Source organism: Colletotrichum lupini, chromosome 2 (assembly GCF_023278565.1).
Source record: "Colletotrichum lupini chromosome 2, complete sequence".
Classification (NCBI taxonomy): domain Eukaryota; kingdom Fungi; phylum Ascomycota; class Sordariomycetes; order Glomerellales; family Glomerellaceae; genus Colletotrichum; species Colletotrichum lupini.
In genome coordinates, this window is record NC_064675.1 from 300,809 (window position 1) to 315,494 (window position 14,686).

Here is a 14,686-nt window from a genome sequence, read left to right on the forward strand (position 1 = left end):
GGGAGTTCATGCGCCACAAAGTGGAATTTTCCGAAATGTGGCTGGCGCTGGGATCTCAAGGAAATGTGGGGGTGCAAAGGAAGCTCCAGCCACGGCCGTGTGGCGGGTGATTAGGTTGGTCATTAGCACTGTCCCCGCGGACGGGCCGGCCAATCCAGGTGACGGAAATGTCAGCACTGGGTCTCTCGATGGGGTTTACGCTTCAACTCAGCTATGATTGAGAAATGATTACCTAGGCCTCGTTGGGAGCATGATTACTTTTTAACACGTCCTCTTCAACCAGAAGCCAAGCTAGTCTTACACTGCACTCTTACACAGCCAACCCACTGATGTTGTAACACCGTCAGATACGTGATTGTACAGAACCATTTTCATTGTGGCCACTTAGATCTGGCTCTTGCTCGTCGCACGCCAGAGACGCCAAGGCAGTTTCCAGCTCGCCTTCACCGTCCAAGGGTCAAAGTTGGTCCCCTCGAGATTCGTGAGGTACTCTTGCGCCGGCACAGCCTCAAGCAGCACTCCGAACCCTCGTCGAAGGTCCCGCTGCGTGTCATCCTCTTCCGGCTCGTACACGTGCTCCGCCTCTCCCTGGTGCTCAAACTCGTGACCGGCGTCCTGCCCAGCCTTGAGGTTCTTGAGCATCTCCCGCGCCGTAATGAGGTGGTCGTTTGCCCGCGTAGCCACCTTGAACACGGCGTCCTGGAAGCCCTCTACCTGCGGGCCGTATCGGAAGACATCCTCCTCCCGCAGGTTGACCTCCGCCATGACATCTAGCGGGAGGAGAAGCGCGGGATCCTGTCGTCCGCCGCCCGGTCCGGCATGGGATTTCGCGGGCTGCTGCTGCGGCGCCGCCAGCACGGGGATCCCGCGCAAGGCGGCCACGATGCCGCACGCCTTGCCAATGTGACTCGCCAGGTGATCCACCTGCATGGAGCGGAGCGGCATCGATGCTAGCGTGGCGTACATGAGCGTCGAGTACGTGTTCTCGGCGTACTCCTCCAGCGCGGCCAGCGACGCATACGGTCTATTGTCCATGTGTTTCGCCCGTGTCTTGACGAGCCGCTGCACCCAGAACTTGATGGAGCTCGCTGTGGCGTTGCCTGGCGAGCGCGCGCGCAGGTCCTGCAGCGCCTGGTGGAGGAGCACGCATATCGGTTCGGCCGGGGGGGCGCCGGCAAAGGTCTTGTCGATGGAATCGCGCCAGAACTGCATGCGCATCTGACCGATGGTCGGGTTGGAGACGAGCTCGGGGAGGCGGACTAGTTCGAGGTTGAGGCTGCGGAGGGCGAGGTAGGTGTCTGTTGCGCGCGCCGGGACGAGGCGGCTTATTATATGCGCATCGTAGTCGCTGTGTCTTTTTGGGAAAGTCAGAATCTTTTGGAACGGTCAAGATCCACCTCTTGGTTCGGGGGATGGGATGCGGTCGTACTGCAGCTGCGATTGGCAGTATTTCCTCGCCTTGACGACGTCTGCGTCTGTGACAATGCCCCTTGTGCCCTGTGGAGGGGTCTGGACGAGCCTTCTCAGGCCATGGCCGGCGATCCGTGTTGTGCGATTCATTCAGGAAAAGACGCTGGTGTGATGCGCCATGTCGGTGCTGCTTCTGAAATTCGCGAGTTGCAGCTGGATGGAAAGCTGTGGGGCCGTCTTCTTTGTCCACTGCTGCTGCTACACTGTGCAAGTGCACTAAAACTCCGAGGTCGAACTTTGTGGTTGCGGGTAATGACGTCTTTGCCGGGGTGTCTCTTAATTGACTTACCTCAGTAGACACGCAGTCACATGACGACCCGACGCGCCCCGTCGCGCTGACTGATTCGCCTCGCGTCTTCCGTACCCAGGTCCCTTGCCCAGGTAACTTTTTGTGGCGGTTCGTCTCGTTCAGTGTCAGTGGCACACCACCCAATACGACCCGCCATCGTGGAAACCTTCATGGCGGCAGCCTGAACAGCTATGGAATACCCACAGTCTCCTGAACCCCCGGCGAAGAGGAGACGCTTCTTTGCCGCCTCGGACGACGATGTGTTGAGCCATCAGTCCAGCCCGGTGTTACCTACCCCACCAACGCAACCGAAGCAGCGATTTTTCCAAGATGTCGACGATCAATCGCCCCAGATCAAGAGCGAGGATGCTGAGCCCCCGTCTTCGCCCTCGAAACCACGCGGACCGCTTGTAGAACAGCCAGTCGACGATGCCTCCAACCGATCCGGCCCGTCTTCAAATATGCAGCGCGAAGAGTCCGCCATGACCTTCGACCAGGAAACCTTTGAGAGCTTCATAGGAGACAAGGTTACGGCGGAGGTGCTGGATATAATTCGGGATAGCTGCGACAATAACCTCGAGCGAGCCGTCAATATGTACTTTGATGGCACGTGGAAGAACCTCAAGAAGAAATCTCCGGCTCTGAATGCCATTTCTCGACCGCCACCAGCCGCGGCCAACACCATAAAGCAAGATATTCCCATGGAGGATGCACCAAAGCCCGCGATCAGACGAACCATGCCCGAGGCAAGATATATAGGCTCCCTCGGTGTTGAGGGCTGGGCGACACGGAGCGGGGCAAATCTGCTTAACCACGGCGATGTAGTCAGGATTGAGCGGCAAAAAATCCAACCGCCAAAGTCCAAGTTACATACGAAGTTCGGCGTCGCAAACGCTCCGCCGCGTGGCCCAGCTGCAGGTTCAAAGCGAAACGACGTCCTAGTGCGGTTCACAAGCAGCAGCGGGTCCGAGATTGGCAGGTTGGAGAAAGAAACAGCCGAATGGGTCTCAACGTTGATGGACCAGCAGATATGCAAGTTTGAGGGTACCTGCGTATATGCCCCTGAGCGTCTCCGAACGAACGACACCGTTTTCATCCAGCTGAAGTGTCATTTGCTTGCCTCAGCATTCCATCGGCCTGGGTTCAAGGTATCAGAAAACAGGGCGACCAATTTCTTCGAGGAGAAAGAATCGACCGAGGAGAAGGAGCTGCGTCTTAGGCAAGTGGCGTTAGTGAAGCTCTTCTCCGAGATCAATCTTGAACCTACGCGAGCCAATGCCACAGCGTCCAAACACCAACGGCAAGGCTTGCTGCAGGCTGCAGAGATGGATGAGAAAAAGGAGAAAGACACTGCCAAGACAACCGATCGAGCACCCGGGTCTTCGCCCCCTTCAGACGAGCAAGAGGAGGGTGAAGAGCTGGAGCAAGACCAGCTTGATGCCCTTTACCGCAAGGCCCAATCATTTGACTTTAACACACCCGAAGCGGAACCTGCCGATACCTTTGCTATGAACCTGAGACCCTACCAGAAGCAAGCGTTGCACTGGATGATGACCAAGGAAAAGGACCAGAAGAGCAACAGGGAGCCAAGCATGCACCCTCTGTGGGAGGAATACACATGGCCACTCAAGGATACGGACGAAAAGGAGCTTCCTCAGGTTCACGACCAGCAGCATTTCTACGTCAACCCATACTCGGGAGACCTTTCTCTCGATTTTCCTGTTCAAGAGCAAAACTGCCTCGGTGGTATCCTAGCCGATGAGATGGGTCTCGGCAAGACCATCCAGATGCTCAGTCTAGTCCACACCCACCGCTCTGACGTCGCGCGGCAAGCCAAGGCGATGGGTAGTGTTCCTACGTCCGTCAATGAGCTTCCAAGGCTTGCCTCCAACTCATCTAGCATGCTAGATGCGCCTTGTACAACACTCGTCGTGGCACCAATGTCATTGTTGGCGCAGTGGCATAGTGAAGCTGAGAAGGCCTCAAAAGAAGGCACTCTCAAGGCCATCGTGTACTATGGCAACGAAAAGGCCAATAATCTTCAGGCCTTATGTTGTGCCGCGAGCGCAGCGTCTGCGCCTGATGTGGTTATTACCAGCTACGGTGTGGTGTTGTCAGAGTTCAACCAAGTTGCGGCTAAAAAGGGTGACAAGTCGTCTCATACCGGACTGTTCTCGCTCAACTTTTTCCGCGTCATTCTGGATGAGGGCCATCACATCAAGAACCGACAGTCAAAAACTGCCAAAGCGTGTTACGAAATATCTGCCGAACACAGATGGGTGTTGACTGGAACGCCAATCGTCAACAAGCTGGAGGATCTGTTCAGTCTGGTTCGCTTCCTTCGTGTGGAGCCTTGGAACAACTTTTCGTTCTGGAAGACTTTCATCACTGTCCCTTTCGAGTCCAAGGACTTTATGAGGGCACTTGACGTGGTGCAGACTGTGTTGGAGCCTCTAGTTCTCAGGCGTACCAAAGACATGAAGACGCCTGAGGGCGAGCCGTAAGTGAATGCACCCTGGATTGTCACACCTTAGCTAACCCTTGGAAGACTGGTACCCCTTCCACCGAAACATGTTGAAATCATTGATGTCGAGCTCAGTCAGACCGAACGAGAGATTTACGACTACATCTTTACGAGAGCCAAGCAATCGTTCAGAGAGAATGTTGAAGCAGGCACGGTGATGAAAGCGTTTACTAGCATTTTTGCCCACATTTTGCGCCTACGACAGTCTTGTTGCCACCCGGTTCTGGTACGAAACAAGGAGCTCGTCGCGGACGAGGTAGAAGCTGGAGCTGCAGCTGACATGGCTGCCGGTCTTGCGGACGACATGGACCTAGGTTCCCTGATTGAACATTTCACAGCAGCTATATCCGAAACGGAGTCTAACACAGCTGCTTTTGGAGCCCATATCCTCGGCCAGATCCGCGACGAAGCCGAGAGCGAGTGTCCGATCTGCGCCGAAGAGCCCATGGTCGAGCAGACGGTAACTGGATGTTGGCACTCTGCTTGTAAGAAGTGCCTTCTGGACTACATGAAGCACCAAACAGATCGGCATAAGGTGCCGACCTGCCCCAACTGTCGAGCCGAGATCAACTATCGCGACCTATTCGAGGTTGTTCGCCACGACGACGACCCGGACGTGTTCAAGAAATCCAAGATTAGTCTACAGCGCTTGGGTGTGAATAACTCCTCGGCCAAGGTCGTGACTTTGATTAAGGCCCTGCGTGACCTGAGAAGGGAGCAGCCGCGGGTCAAGTCTGTTGTCTTCAGCCAATTTACATCGTTCTTGACACTGATTGAGCCGGCTTTGGCACGGGCGAATATCAAGTTCCTTCGCCTCGACGGATCCATGGCGCAGAAGGCTCGCGCGGCGGTCCTGACTGAGTTCCAAGAGTCAAAGACATTCACCGTGCTGCTCATCAGTCTTCGTGCTGGTGGCGTGGGGCTGAACTTGACGTCTGCGAAGAGAGTGTATATGATGGATCCTTGGTGGAGTTTCGCGGTTGAGGCTCAGGCGATTGATCGTGTGCATCGCATGGGCCAAGACGAGGAGGTTAAGGTCTACCGCTTCATCGTCAAGGGGAGCGTGGAGGAAAGGATGCTTCGGGTACAGGACCGGAAGAAGTTTATGTGAGTTGACCAATCCGGTGTGCTGGATGACCGAGTATTTGCTGACTTGATACCCTTAGTGCTACTTCTTTAGGAATGATGAGCGACGAGGAGAAGAAGCTTGCGCGGATCGAGGACATCAAGGAGCTGCTCAGCTAAGGGGAAAGCCTCACGTAATGGTTCTCATGGCTGGCATATGTGCATTTACAAGGCGTCGCTGGGGGAAAGTGCCTGGGATGGCATGATCAATGATAAACATAGTGTCCCTAGTGCTAGGCACCGGTGGAAGAGGCGGTCCAGCCCGAACTTGCCGGTAACACGGCGCAATTATTTTCAAATGGACACATTCAAACCACTCTCATGTATCGGTGAATGAAGGGTATGCAGAAGTGTCAAGTATTATGCTAGGTTTGACGTCTCAGAACGGCCTATGAGCGAGCATGACATTACTCTCAGTGTAGCACCGAAGCACTTGCCCAGAGGATGAGGTCTTGAGGATGAGGTCTTGATGATGATGGAGATTTTGGACAACGCGATATGAAGTTAATTATTCATGATAGTCGTTTCCAAATTGAAGAAGCGTACGCAGTTTCACCTCCAGCTGACCATCGCGTATGGCTGTTCCTTCACATACCTACGCGGTAAGGCCGAAAGCACAAATATTCGGAGCTTCAATATCCACCAAAGACCTCTTGGACTTTGGAAGCAAACCACGAATAAACACAGGATCATCCAAAAGTTCACATGCAATTTCTCTCAGGCAGCGAAACAACTTTTCCGACGATAACCCGCTTTTCCCCGGGTTGCCTCACACGCTGCGCCTAGTCTGTGACTCTGTCGCTGTCACCTCACTCGCTCATTTAGTCACCACCAACAAAACAATCAATCACACTGCCCAAAAACAAAAGACAACTGAGCCACGCTGAATCCGCACCAGACCGCGGGTCATTTCGAAAACAGAAAAAGTCATTTTACTCTCTGCCTGTGCAGAGTTGGAAAGAGCGACCGACTGACTACTTAATACTCACCAGCTCTCTTCAGCGCCTGAGTGCTACTGTCTCACTTGCACACAGGCAGACGGACACTCAATCACATGAGAAAACACCATCACCACATGACCAATAACCACCCGCACGACTCGCCGTGCCACCAACGACCAAGCTAAGAAGCTTTAACCCGCAAGCTACTGAATTGGAAAAATAAAGTCGAAGAGGGCCTCAGAAAAGAAGAAGAAGAGCGATTCATTTCCTCTTTTCTCACTTTTTCCTTTTCATTCTTTTGCACCCTTACTATCCGAGAGTGATTCACTTACACCACTGAGCGCTCACTCTTTACACCTTTCACATTCGTTCAACTCACATTTTACCACATTCGCACAACCAGCACAAGGAAACCCAATGCATCCCGACCCCCCGTGGTCATGGATGGCTTACTACGCACACTAACACGCTCCCGCAACACCGCGCCGTCCCCGAACCGCGGCAGCCGCAATCGCAACCGACACAGCGGCGGGGGCGGAGGCGGAGGCGGCAATAATCACGGCCAAATCGAAATCATTATCGAAACTCTCGCTCGAGGACTCGTCGAATATGCAGTACAAAAGTACATGAAGAAGCTGAGCGGCGGCGGCGACGAAGACAAGAATGGAGGAGGACACAGAAACGACCGGCGCCTTAGCACACGCAACACCCATGGCCACGACGAAGACGAGCGCGCTAGAGGCGGCGTTCCGAACATGGACATGGAGATGCTGGAGCACCTGGGCAAGAACATCCTTTCCAAAGCTATGGAGCGCTTCGGTGGCGGTGGAGGGGAGGACGATGAAGAGGAAGACGCGAGACGGAGACATGGCAAGGGACGAAGAGGCAGCCGAGACCGCGGTTCATACTCTCGTGGACATTCGCAAGATCGCTCTCACGGGAGACGACACGGCAGTGGTGGCAAAGACGATGACCGTGACCGGAGAAGACGCCACAGCCGCGACGACGGGTACCCTTCACACGCACCCGGCTCGCCCTCCTCGCCGTCAAGACACCATCGCGGCGATGACGATACCCACCGCCGCCGCCGACGCGGATACGGGACCGACTATGCGCCGCTGAAAGAGGAGATGGAGACGTTATCCAACACGCTCATCTCTTTGAACGAGCGACAGCCCGGACACGCCGACTGCGAGTTTTACGATGCGTTTATGGAGCGCTCGGGCAAGGTGCAAGAGGCTATAGGGTCTGTTTTGGTGCAGATTCGGGAGAGGGAGGAGAGGAGGGAGGAAAGGCGCGGTCGGCGGAGGGGTTGAGGGGGAGGTTTGTATGTTGTGTTTTCCTCAGAGCAAGTGCGTATATGAGATACCCAGTTTCTCTTTTCCGTACATAGATTGATGAGCGATGATTTCGACGACGGCTTGGAATGGCAATACTCAGTAGCACGGAGGCAATACCCGGATTTCTCTTGACTTTGAATTTTCGGCAGCGGTGTGGTCGAAGGGGTGGATGGACGGCTAAATGTGTGGTTTGTAGGATAATGTAGAATCTAGAATAGTTGCACCCTCCCTCCCGTCCCGTCTTATTTGCTACCTGAGCTGCCGCAAGCACGTGTTTGGGATGCAGAGGTCGCAGAGTCAGCAATGACGAGCTTGTATCGTAGACGCAAACGCAAACATGGCTGGGTACCGAGCGTGCGGTGGCTTGATGAGAGTGCTACGTTGTACTGCCTCATTCGATTGTTTGGAATATACTTTCTGGGGATCGTGAAGATGTGCCTGAAACAACCACTTTTCGAGACTGCGTGAAGAGATAGATTGTCGCGACCGGTTGTCGTGGGTTTACCGCTTGCTTCGCTATTTCCAAGTGTCTCATTGTTCCTCCTGAAGATATAGCTTGGAGCAAACTGGCTTTTGTAGATCAACGATGCTAACAACCTTGGAAGAGGTCAAAAATGATTCATACAACTATCGTCACCTCTCCCTCTGAGATGAATGGGGAAAACGAAATAGTCATGGCGATGCTAGAACAGCGAACAAGCCGATGACTAGAACACGAGAAACGGCACAAACCAGCTGAGGCCAGACCTCGGCCGCCCCTAACATGGCGCCAATACCAATATCCCCAGTCCCGGCAAGTCATTTGGTGCGTCGTGGCGAGGAAGGCAGAATAGCAGGAATGCTCATCGGCTGTCTCGTCGGAGGCCTGGCTGCCGTGAGCCTCATATACTTCTGCTTCAACTGCGTTTTCTCTCCCAAGCCGCGGAAAAAGATGGACCATCAAGTACAGCATATCCACCCTCACAAGCCTCCTATACATAAATCTCATATCCATCACGTACATTCGAAGCCTAAAATGGATGCCCACGTACATTCTGCCCGTCACCCGCACGTCCATGGGTGGACGCATCGTCATCACCACCACCATCATAAACACGGCCATCAGCATCACCATGCCAAACGAAAGGCGAAGCCCAAGAAGACTTGCAAGAAAGCAAAGCGGAAGGTCAAGGTCAAGTCTAACCGCAGGAGTAAACATTCTTCGCAGCCTCGAGAGCCTACGATACGATTCATGCCTACGCCTCCCATGACGGCTATGCCCATGCATCCAGCTCCGGTAGCTGGTATGGGAATGGGAATGGGAATGGGCATGGTTCCCGGTATGGACTTGCCGCTGGGCGACGGCTTCATCGACTACGGGCCGGCGCCTGGCCAGGACATGGGATTAGAAATGGGATGGGGCGTAGACCCCAACTTCCGGCTGGAGCAGTTCGCTATGGAAGACGATATACATGGTGACAGGGAGGTGACTTGTAACGAGTGCTGCTACTCGTTCTTTGATTCTTTGTGCGGTATCCCGCCGGAAGCTCGAGATCTGAGAAGGGAGGCCGCTGGTAATGGAGCTGCGATTGTGAATGACAATGAGATGGAGGCTGTGTAATTGTATAGTGATGAAGCCGGTCTCCCGAGGGAGGCGTGTTGGGAGGTTCGACCCTTCTGAGCAAGAAGGCGAGTGTTCCAAATACTGGTTGGAGGTTCAAAGGCACGACCAATGTTCATATAGAACCAAGAGATACATAAGTCGAGCTGCTTTAGACACAGACCAAAACAACAATCATCGATTCAAGATTATACACACCGCAAACGTACAACACTGCTGGGTTCGATAGGAAAGATAGTGGCGCCTGGGTTCGCCTTGGAAATTTCATTCGCCAACTCCCGCTCCGGACAAATGTCAAATTCTGCATAATACAACTCACGTCAGGTCATGGAATCCTTCTTTCATGTCAGTTTGTTGAAGCTTTATAGTGAAGGACACAATGTACCTGAGACTTTCTTTTACAAGCCCTCTCCCTAGTATTGAATCTCGCCCGGGGTGAGGGTGTAACGCCCACCCAAGACTACTTCTCAGCTGGGGCATCAGCTGGGGCATCAGCTGGAGGGTCTGCGGGAGGGTCGGCCGGCGCGTCGGCAGGGGGATCAGCAGGCGTGGCAGATGGGGCGGTAGAGCGTGGCGCGGAGGGCGGCCCTCGAGGAGGTGGATGAGAGGCGGGGCCGTCGTCGGCCGAGCTCTTTGAGCTCCTTGAGCTGTAAGACTTGTGGGAGTGATGGCGTCGGCGACGACGATGTCGACGGCGACTGATCTTTTTGAGAGACACTCGGTAATAGTAGAGAAAGGCTCCAGCGCCCAGGATGAATACGAGGATGGCCACCCCCACCGTGACACCAACGGTCAGGTTGGTGGTCTGTCCACCTGATATCGAGACCTGTCTCTTTGTGACGGTATTGTAGTGTTTGACTGCACGCGCTGCCACCTCGAAATCGGGGGAGCGAGGCTCTCTCTCAAGACCGAAGCTTCTCGGCACTCGGCCATTGAGGGGTTGGGGGATATACATTCAGTATCCGGGGAAAGATAGCCGGTGATGTTGTTGAGTCGAATGACAGAAGATATGAATGGTACAGTAATGATCAAAGTATCACAATAGAGGGAGACCGGAATCGTACGAAAAGAACAGTTTGTGACATGGTGAACGTGGAAGCAGAGAAAGAAGAACAACCTGCGTAGCAGATAGGGTGTCAAAGGTCCACGAGACATATTTAACCTCAACATCCCTTGGGCTGCTATGGATGAGATGATGGGCAAGATGGACGGGGGTCACTGACGGTGTAAGGTAGCTGGCAGCTCGCCTGGGTTGAAGGAGGTTCCGTGGTGAATCCGAGAGGATCACACAAGGGGCCGCATATGCAAGAGTGGCATCGTGCAGCGAATGCGGAGGAGAAATAGAAGAAGAAGGGAGTGTAAGACTGTATATCCGCATCGAAGGAGCAGCCGAAAAACGAAGGCATTCTCCGGATGCAGCAGACTCAGGAGCAGGCTGGGCGCGATTATGCGCGGTCCATGCAGCTGCCAAACCAATGAACCGGTGGTAGGCGTGGCGATGATCCCCTACCGCAGCAGTTCCCGCACTCGTCGGGCCGCTCGTAGCCCAAAAGTAGTCTCTCGAAGCTATTGCTGATGGTGTCGTGGGGGGTCACTTTCCGCCAGTCACATTAGGTGAGGCTTTCGTCTCCCACTCTCCTGCAATGGGCTGATGGCCTCCTGCTGATGGCGGCGACTGCACTGGTTGGTCTTGGTCTGGCTGGATGGTCTTCTTCTTCTTCTTCTTCTTCTTCTTGGAGGTTTGGTAGTCGCCCCTCCAGAGCGTTCTTGTGCGTTACCGGACGTGATAAGTGAGCAAAGGGCGGTGCGGTTGGAGGCAAACACGGAGATCGCAGTTGGCTGGTTGGGCATCAAGACCACCAAGGGGTCATTTGGTACCCGCCGCCCTGGTGAGCTCGCGATCGAACACGTCGACAAGTGCCAAAGGCTAATTGAGGCCTGTCCGGAGTAGGCAGCGGGGCTTGCGGGTGTTCCATCGTGGGAAAAAGGCGAGTCGGTGACGGGGGAATGTCAACGGATGGATCTCACGATGGATCCTGTCCACCTCGTCTTCTGTTGCCAGCAGTGAGTTGCGAAGTACGTACAGCTCAAGAACTGCCTCGGTTGCTCAGCTAGAAGACCTGGGGACCTTGAGGGGCTGGCTTACTTAATTGGACCGATGACTCAGCTGCTCCTCCACCTCCTGCCTCTTCTTCCTCAAGTACACCTTTCCAACCCATTCCATCGCACCCTCTTCATTGCGACTAAGGTACGGAACGAAAACATCACTCTGGTTCTTCCAGCCAAGCCTCTCGCTTCTTGGGCCTGAATCGTCTAGGATCCCCTCATCAGGAAGTAAACCAATCAAAATGGCCGTCCTGGGCCGAACAGACAGGGCGAACTGGCAGCGGTCTCCCAGCCAGTCGGCCTACACCACGAGCCGCCGTGCAGCTGCATCCTGCAGTCGTCTACAATCTCTCGTCTTTGGCCCAATTGGGCATCACACTCTGCCGCCAAACGACATTTGGAACTGTGGTATCGTCACCTGGATACCATGAAAGAGATTCTGAGCAAGTGCCATGTGTCTTCCATGCACAATGTCTTGCAGCTTGGACCAGAACCCAAGGGGCACCTTCTCCTTACGCCGGGGGCATTGTGCTGTGACTTGGCAGAAAGAGCCATTGCTATTGTCATTTTCCACTAATACGCAAAAGTCGTGACTTTTTCCTTTGGACTCGCATTGTCTTTGACGAGTTCGAATAGTTCTGCTTCCGCAACCGACCGCCAATGTAGACGGCTCTAGATCTTCCCAACCGGGATGCTTGGTATCACCTACTACTTTTCAAAGTGTCAAAGAAAGGGGTTGTCGTTGGCCTTTGTTGACTTCCCTTAAGGTAGTAGCAATGCCTGAATATGACTCGAGGTTCTCTCGACCCTCAGACCATGGGCCGGATGCTCAGCCCAGCAACTTATGGCTATACCATGTCATCACCGTTATCCTTCTTAAAGAGACAAAACAACCAGACTACCCTTGGCTTGACACTTTTGTCCTTTTTATGCTAATCTTTGAGTCTTGCTGACGGACTGCTCGACACTGTCGCCACTCTCACGTTTACCATGTGTATCCTTCTCACGAGAAACTTTAGATGTTTTCCAGGGGGGAGGTTTTCGCGGCATACCTTCCAGTACATTGTTCGATGCGCCAGCCCGAGATACGCCGAGTGTCTAGACCCGAAGGCTCTGGCCAAGCAATCCGAGGTATATGATATCGCCTGTCACGAATGCACCGGCAAATTCCTTCAGCCCTTCACCAAACCGAAACGACTTACCGAGAGCATGGTTGATGAGAATTGCATAGAAGCACAAGCAGCTACGGAGCAATATGTCAAATCCATGGTCGAATTCCTCAATATGGCATTGATGGATGCGGGACAGCGACTTCCGACTAGGTTTGAAGGAAATGCGGATGATCAATTTGTCAATCGAGTCAGCAAAATCGAGACAGCCTGCCGCTTCAACAAAGACCATGTTGAAAATGGTCCCTACTGCGAATGCTTGGAAACAGACGATGCCACCAAGGAGTTCGATACAAACAGGGTCACTGAGCTTCACAACAACGCTGCGGCTATGCGGCGGATTGTCTCCCAATCATATTTCTTCCCTTGGCGAGGGTTCTGGTCCGGTGCCAACACCGGCAATCGACTCGCGGATGAATTCAATTATCGATTGTTAGCCCACACCCGGAGGCCGGCCAACGATGGAGAGCTCGATCCAGATTTTCCATCTGTCGAACAGCACACTGAATTCCACCGCCAACAGCCCGACTTCACTTTTTTAATCAACCTTGGCGACCGTAAGCCTCACGAAAGCGAGCAAGTCACGGTTGTGCCTGTTCTGAAAAGCGCCCCTGATATCATGGACCGAGTAAGAGTTCTTACGGCTCAACTGACGGAAAAAATCGATTCGTTCGGCGGGAGAGACCAGTGGGAACGCTCTCTAATCAACTCTTTTCGTGCACCATTGTTCGCTGACTTTGCCGCCGCCAACTTTGATACGCGCATGCAAGTTTCCAACCTTGTTGCGCATCTCCTGGCCCACGATCCAGGACTGACCAGGGCACGAATCGCTTCCATCAGCCGAATATTCCTAGAATTCTGGCACGTCGACACAGACGTCATGAGGGCCAACCTCCCCCAAGACCTAGGCACACTATTTGTCAGCCTGTTCAAGTGGAGTGTAGTGTCCATTACCCAAAGGGGCTCTATGGGATTCCGGAGTGGTGCGTACGCAGGTGGCATGCTCACTAGCCCTGGCCACTACAAGCATACCGAGTATATCCTCCTACGCAACGCATCTTTGAGGTTTAAAGACGAGTTCTCCAGACAGAGCCTCCTCGAGAGTGCGGTCGCACCGCTCAGGGAGGCGGAGCTTCGGAAACTGGACGACACAGATTGTTTTATCTGTATGGAGCCTCTCGGTACAGGGCGAGATCCGCACGCAGCTGTGCGCGTTAAATGCCCCTCGGAGAACCACGTGGTGGGGAAGAATTGCTGGATGAAATCCCATCGCCGCAGATCGAAATTCGACCCGCGGGAGCTGAAGTGCCCCTTGTGCTCGGACTTCGTGCTGGGTGAGTGGAAGATGCCGTTCAATAACACGGAGCTTTGGGCTTGGGATCTGGTTCGGAAGACCGTGCCGCAGCTGCTCGAAGAGATGGGTCCTTCAGGTTATGCTGAGCTTTAGAATGCAATATGAGTAGTGCTTTATGGTGTTTGTCATGTTTGGTTTTGGTTCGGACATGTTGCAGCAGCATGTTGATGTAAATAAGACGTATGTATAATAACATTCGGGAAGCTTGGTAGACCTCATAGGTCACTCGTATACTGCACTACTATTTCATCAATACTTGGAAGGCAATACGTCTCTTCACGACATATGTCGTAGCCCAGCCCAGCCCAGTCAGGAGTTCGAGACTGACGGCGGTAGCACATAATTGCGAAGCATGAATTAATATCCAGCAACTGTCAGTTTCCATGTTCGGTTGGGGCATGGTTGATGGAAGACTTTCGTTTCATGCCCCAAGACCTTGAGCAACAACCAAGCCCCTCACTTCTACAGAATTAGCACCTGAGACAAACGACCCGGCCAAGCTTCTTTGACTGATGATGGTACCGTGCCGGATGAGGGAGCTACAAACAATCATTGTAAGTGTCCCTTACTCCTCGTGCGCTCCTCCGCAGTCGACTTTTGTGATGTGGCATATTATATAAGTCATGTCCCATGAAGAGTCTTTCTACTCATCTTGAGCATCTACAAATCAGTCACATTTCTTCTCTTCATTCATTCCAGTCAGATTCTTCTCTCAATTCCCAGCCCCTAATCCAGCCTAAATCTCTACAGACCTCTTCACCAGTCCTT

The 14,686-nt window shown here is 53.5% G+C and overlaps 6 protein-coding genes across 6 annotated transcripts; 4 read left to right on the forward strand and 2 right to left on the reverse strand.

The window, feature by feature from the left end:
- Positions 1 to 384: 384 nt before the first annotated feature.
- On the reverse strand, positions 385 to 1,560 carry CLUP02_02474 (squalene/phytoene synthase; the record flags this gene model as incomplete). Its single annotated transcript, XM_049281506.1, has 2 exons — positions 385 to 1,354; positions 1,430 to 1,560. 2 exons carry the CDS (start codon positions 1,558 to 1,560, stop codon positions 385 to 387), a joined length of 1,101 nt encoding a protein of 366 aa, XP_049138649.1.
- A 390-nt stretch (positions 1,561 to 1,950) lies between these two features.
- CLUP02_02475 (SNF2 family domain-containing protein) lies at positions 1,951 to 5,528 on the forward strand (the record flags this gene model as incomplete). Its single annotated transcript, XM_049281507.1, has 3 exons — positions 1,951 to 4,259; positions 4,308 to 5,390; positions 5,450 to 5,528. The coding sequence occupies 3 exons, from the start codon at positions 1,951 to 1,953 to the stop codon at positions 5,526 to 5,528; spliced, it is 3,471 nt and encodes a 1,156-aa protein (XP_049138650.1).
- A 1,261-nt stretch (positions 5,529 to 6,789) lies between these two features.
- On the forward strand, positions 6,790 to 7,665 carry CLUP02_02476 (uncharacterized protein; the record flags this gene model as incomplete). Its single annotated transcript, XM_049281508.1, has 1 exon — positions 6,790 to 7,665. The coding sequence occupies one exon, from the start codon at positions 6,790 to 6,792 to the stop codon at positions 7,663 to 7,665; it is 876 nt and encodes a 291-aa protein (XP_049138651.1).
- A 787-nt stretch (positions 7,666 to 8,452) lies between these two features.
- Positions 8,453 to 9,289, forward strand: CLUP02_02477 (uncharacterized protein; the record flags this gene model as incomplete). The annotated part of the gene is made up of 1 exon (XM_049281509.1): positions 8,453 to 9,289. One exon carries the CDS (start codon positions 8,453 to 8,455, stop codon positions 9,287 to 9,289), a length of 837 nt encoding a protein of 278 aa, XP_049138652.1.
- A 460-nt stretch (positions 9,290 to 9,749) lies between these two features.
- On the reverse strand, positions 9,750 to 10,244 carry CLUP02_02478 (uncharacterized protein; the record flags this gene model as incomplete). Its single annotated transcript, XM_049281510.1, has 1 exon — positions 9,750 to 10,244. One exon carries the CDS (start codon positions 10,242 to 10,244, stop codon positions 9,750 to 9,752), a length of 495 nt encoding a protein of 164 aa, XP_049138653.1.
- A 1,937-nt stretch (positions 10,245 to 12,181) lies between these two features.
- CLUP02_02479 (uncharacterized protein) lies at positions 12,182 to 14,011 on the forward strand (the record flags this gene model as incomplete). The annotated part of the gene is made up of 2 exons (XM_049281511.1): positions 12,182 to 12,252; positions 12,340 to 14,011. The coding sequence occupies 2 exons, from the start codon at positions 12,182 to 12,184 to the stop codon at positions 14,009 to 14,011; spliced, it is 1,743 nt and encodes a 580-aa protein (XP_049138654.1).
- Between the last annotated feature and the right edge of the window lie 675 nt (positions 14,012 to 14,686).